Source organism: Macaca thibetana, chromosome 9 (assembly GCF_024542745.1).
Source record: "Macaca thibetana thibetana isolate TM-01 chromosome 9, ASM2454274v1, whole genome shotgun sequence".
In the NCBI taxonomy this organism is placed as follows: domain Eukaryota; kingdom Metazoa; phylum Chordata; class Mammalia; order Primates; family Cercopithecidae; genus Macaca; species Macaca thibetana.
Genome location: NC_065586.1, coordinates 43,976,091 through 43,979,989, shown reverse-complemented (window position 1 = coordinate 43,979,989; position 3,899 = coordinate 43,976,091). Strand labels below are relative to the sequence as shown.

Here is a 3,899-nt window from a genome sequence, read left to right as displayed (position 1 = left end):
GCATCATCTTTTTTGGAAAGTTCTTTCTCCTGATCAAACAGCTTGAACTTGGGGCCCCTCATCTAGGCTCCCCAAACCTCCTTGATGGCATTCATCCCTTTGCCTTGCAATTGCCCATTCTAACTGTCTCTGGAAGCAACAGAGGCTGGAGCATGTCTTCCATCAGCATGTCAAACACACAGTGGACCACGATTAATTTTTCTTGAATGAATGCAGACCCCCGAGACAGGGAGAAGGGTGAAGATGAATTTCGTGGCAACTCTTAAAAATGTGTAGTTGACATAGATGAACTCATAGGTAGGAAGGACATCCCCAGCCTCCTGCTCTACCTTGAGAAGCTGCCTGTCTCCAGGTGTTTGTGCTAGTTTGTAACCTATGGAAATGGCAACTTCCCACGTGTCCAATATGACAGCATGTTCACTCAATTATTCACTGCATTCAATTTTGTGTTATTCAAGTTTAATCCCAATAACATAAGACATAGAACTAGGGCATATGACAGATTCATAACAGTGAAAAAAATAGGGCTGAAGAGTCATTTGCAGTTGGCTGTCCTGTGACCCACATCTACTTAGCAAGTGTGGACCTGCCTGATGCACCGGCAAAAATAGAAATCCCTCTGGCCATGCGTTTGTGGGTTTCAGATGTTGTGCCCGCCATCAGAAACACTCAAAGCCCTCTTGTTTGGGTTTGGATTTTGAAATGGACCCTGGTGGAGATGCTGTGCCCAAGACAGGAAGGGGGCTCCTTCCAGGCTCCTGGCCCTCGCTGCTCTACACCCCATGCCTTTCCTTCCTCCGGATCCTGGTCCTCTCTCACTGCCCTAGTGGCTCTGATACTGCTGGCTGGGGAAGGAGCAGTCCCAGGCACTGGAGGTGAGGGCAGGGGTGAGTATCTCCCCTCCAGCTCACTGCTTCTCCTGCTGCTGTGCTGGGAGCACCTCACCCTGGGGTCGGGAACATTCACTGTTGTCTGAAGGACTCTGCTCCTCCTCCAGCTGTTGGTCATGTGCTTGGCCTTGAGCTCGCCTTCTCTCCAGCATCTCCTCAAAAAAGATCTGGCAGCTGAAGCCCTCCCGGATGCCATGCTGGGCGTGCTCCAGCAGAGCGTCCAGGGAGGGGAAGACCCGGCAGCAGGCCACGCAGCGCAGCCCGTAGTTGGTGGTGACCAGCCAGTCCGGGGGCGACCGCAACTCCTGCAGGCAGCATTCCAGCAGCTCTGTGTCCTCGGGCTCGGGGCTGCAGTTGCTCTTGCAGGCTTCCAGGTCCCAGCGCAGATCGGTGTTGGAAGCCATCTCGAAGGAGGAGCCATTCCGCCTCTGCCTCTTGATGAACGGGGCTTCATGGATGCGGGGCTTCCGGCTGACCGGCTCGAAGCCGGTCTCGGTCTCCCAGGCCACCGCCACACCCTGCACGGTCTGCACGTGCGTGTAGAAGGCACACACACTCTGCGGAGCAGCGCTGTCCTCGTCGTACATGCAGGAGCAGCACGACTGGTACTGGGAGTAGGACTGGTACTCGGAGGACTCTGAGGATGGGGAGCTGCTCCACACCAGCATCCCCTGGGCCCTGGCAGAGAAGTAGAGGCCCTCCTCCCGGGGAATGGCAGGCCTTGGCCGTGGGGATGACCCTTCTCTCTGTATAGTCCCTGAGAAGCAGAAGGACATTGTCATCAGTGCCAAGGGATCAATGCCACATCTACCTTCAGGAGCCGCAGACTCTGAAAGGGTACAGGCTCTGGGAGCTCTTGGGCCAACACCACCCCCTCTGCCCATATCCTGATAAAATGAAGATGGTGATAATACCTACCTCATAGGGTGCGGTAATGATTGAATAATGTATGAATGCAATCACCAAATCCTTGACTCAACTGAGAAAGACCATTAAATGGTGAATAACAGTTATATACACATTAGGGATATGATGATAAGGATCAAATAATGTATTAATCACCAAGCAAAAGACCATCCGCTGGGGAATAGGTAAGCAGACTGAGGTGCATCCATATGATGCAACCTGCTAAATCCATGAACCACTGAGACATGCAACAATACAGATGAATCCTGAATGCATTATGCTAAATAAAAGAAGCCAATTAAAAAGGCTGTGTAGTCATGAGAGAACGTGAACAAAAAGAAAAAAAGAGGCCACGTAGTATATGATTTTATTCAGATGACATTCTAGAAAAGGCAAATTTTTAGGAACAGAGAACAGCTCAGTGGTTGCCCAGAGCTGGGGATGGGTCGAGGGGGAGACTGACCATAATAAGGCACAAGGGGACTTTTAGGAGTTCTGAAAATCTTCTTTATCATGATTGTGTTGATGGTTCCACAAATGTACATGTGTCAAACTTCTTTAAATTGTGCATTTACAATTGCTGAAGTCTGTGTGTATAAAAGACACTTCAATAAAGCCCATTTAAAAAACAATGTTTTTAAAATGTGGCCAAGCCACCCAGACCCACCGTCCTCTTCAACATTTGTGACCTGTCTTCACCTTCCCCAGAGGGGCCCATCTCACCATCTCCTTCAACACTTACTGTGTCCCTCTCGCCATGGAAGTGCTTGCCAAGTGTTAGCTCCTTTAATATTCAAAACAACCCTAAGAAATTATATTGTTAGGATTTCCATTCAACAGAGTAGGAAACAGAGGCACGGAGTTTGAATGAGTGGTGGAGCCATTGGGCCCCCAGAGTTGGTGTGACACTTAGATGCTGCCCACAGACACATCCCAGTGGTCTTCAAATTGATGATCTAGATTAACTTTCATCATTTTGTTATAAAGGAATTTTTTATTTCACTGCTGAATTTGACGTGTTATTTTCTCAAATACACATTAAAATAAATACATAATTATAAATATTTTACATTTTCATCCTCATATCCCCTGAAAACACCTTATATACTCACAACAGCCTCAGTCATACCAAGTGTCCCATAAATATCAATTTCCTTTCCCTCCACATCTACGTTTATGGTCAACACAACCATTTGATAACAGTATCAGGAGGCGACCTGGCACTGTCCCTTCCCATCAGGGCTTCCTTCCCAGGTAGCACAGCTGGCTGACCTTCCAGGCCTTTCTTTTGACCTACCTGGCCAGAACACTTCCACACTCTCCTCAGTGGACTCAGGGCTGGTCAAGTTGAGAGTGGTCCCATTGGTGGGTGACTGTTCTCCCCTGTGGTCCGTGAAGTGGCGTTTCATGATTTGAAATGAGTGCCCAGGGTCTCAGTGCTCCAGCTGTTCAATGAGAGTTGGCTGGGGCTGTACTGAAGCCCTCCAGCTGGCCCCAGCCAGAGTGGACACTGAGCTCCCCATGGTCGCTAAGATCCTAGCTTTACTGTGTGACCTCATCGATGGCACTGGTCTGTTCTGTGACCCATGGCAAGGGCAGAGGCTGCGCCTGGATACCAGGAGAGACTTCCCAACATGTTCTCATTTCCCCATGGGACCTTTTCTGTCTTGTGTATTATCATGGACATGCACAAACACAAAACACACATACTCTTAACTACTTAGACACACATAAAAACACACACACAGAGACACTTGTACACACTTAAGCATGCATGGAACCGCTGACTTAGTCCACTTGTGTGGCTTACAAAGGGATACCTGAGGCTGGGTGATTTATGAAAGAAAGAAGTGTGTTGGGCTCATGTTTCTGCAGCCTGTACACGAAGCGTAGTGCCAGCATCTGCTTCTGGTGAGGGCCTTAGGAGGCTTCCATTCTCAGCAGATGGGGAAGGGGAGCAGGTCTGTTTAGATCACATGGGTAAGAGAGGAAGGAAGAGAGAGTGGAGAAAGTGGCAGACTCTTTTCAACACTCAGTTCTGACGGAACTAAGATTGAGAACTCGTTACCACGAGGATGGCACTGAGCCCTTCATGAGGGATTT

General features: G+C 49.0%; 1 protein-coding gene across 1 annotated transcript; it reads right to left on the bottom strand.

Annotated features, from left to right (window-relative positions):
- Window positions 1–442: 442 nt before the first annotated feature.
- On the bottom strand, window positions 443–3,317 carry FAM170B (family with sequence similarity 170 member B). The gene is made up of 2 exons (XM_050805356.1): window positions 3,094–3,317; window positions 443–1,647 (listed from the first exon to the last, which is right to left on the bottom strand). Exons 1-2 carry the CDS (start codon window positions 3,203–3,205, stop codon window positions 908–910), a joined length of 852 nt encoding a protein of 283 aa, XP_050661313.1. The 5' UTR covers window positions 3,206–3,317; the 3' UTR covers window positions 443–907.
- Window positions 3,318–3,899: the final 582 nt, after the last annotated feature.

Bases quoted from the DNA above. Each gene is read 5' to 3' on its own strand.
- FAM170B (XM_050805356.1), bottom strand. From the start codon at position 3,205: ATGAAACGCCACTTCACGGACCACAGGGGAGAACAGTCACCCACCAAT. The intron at 1,648-3,093 runs GTAGGTCAAAAG...TCTGCTTCTCAG, and splicing joins TGTGGAAGTGTTCTGGCCAG to GGACTATACAGAGAGAAGGG.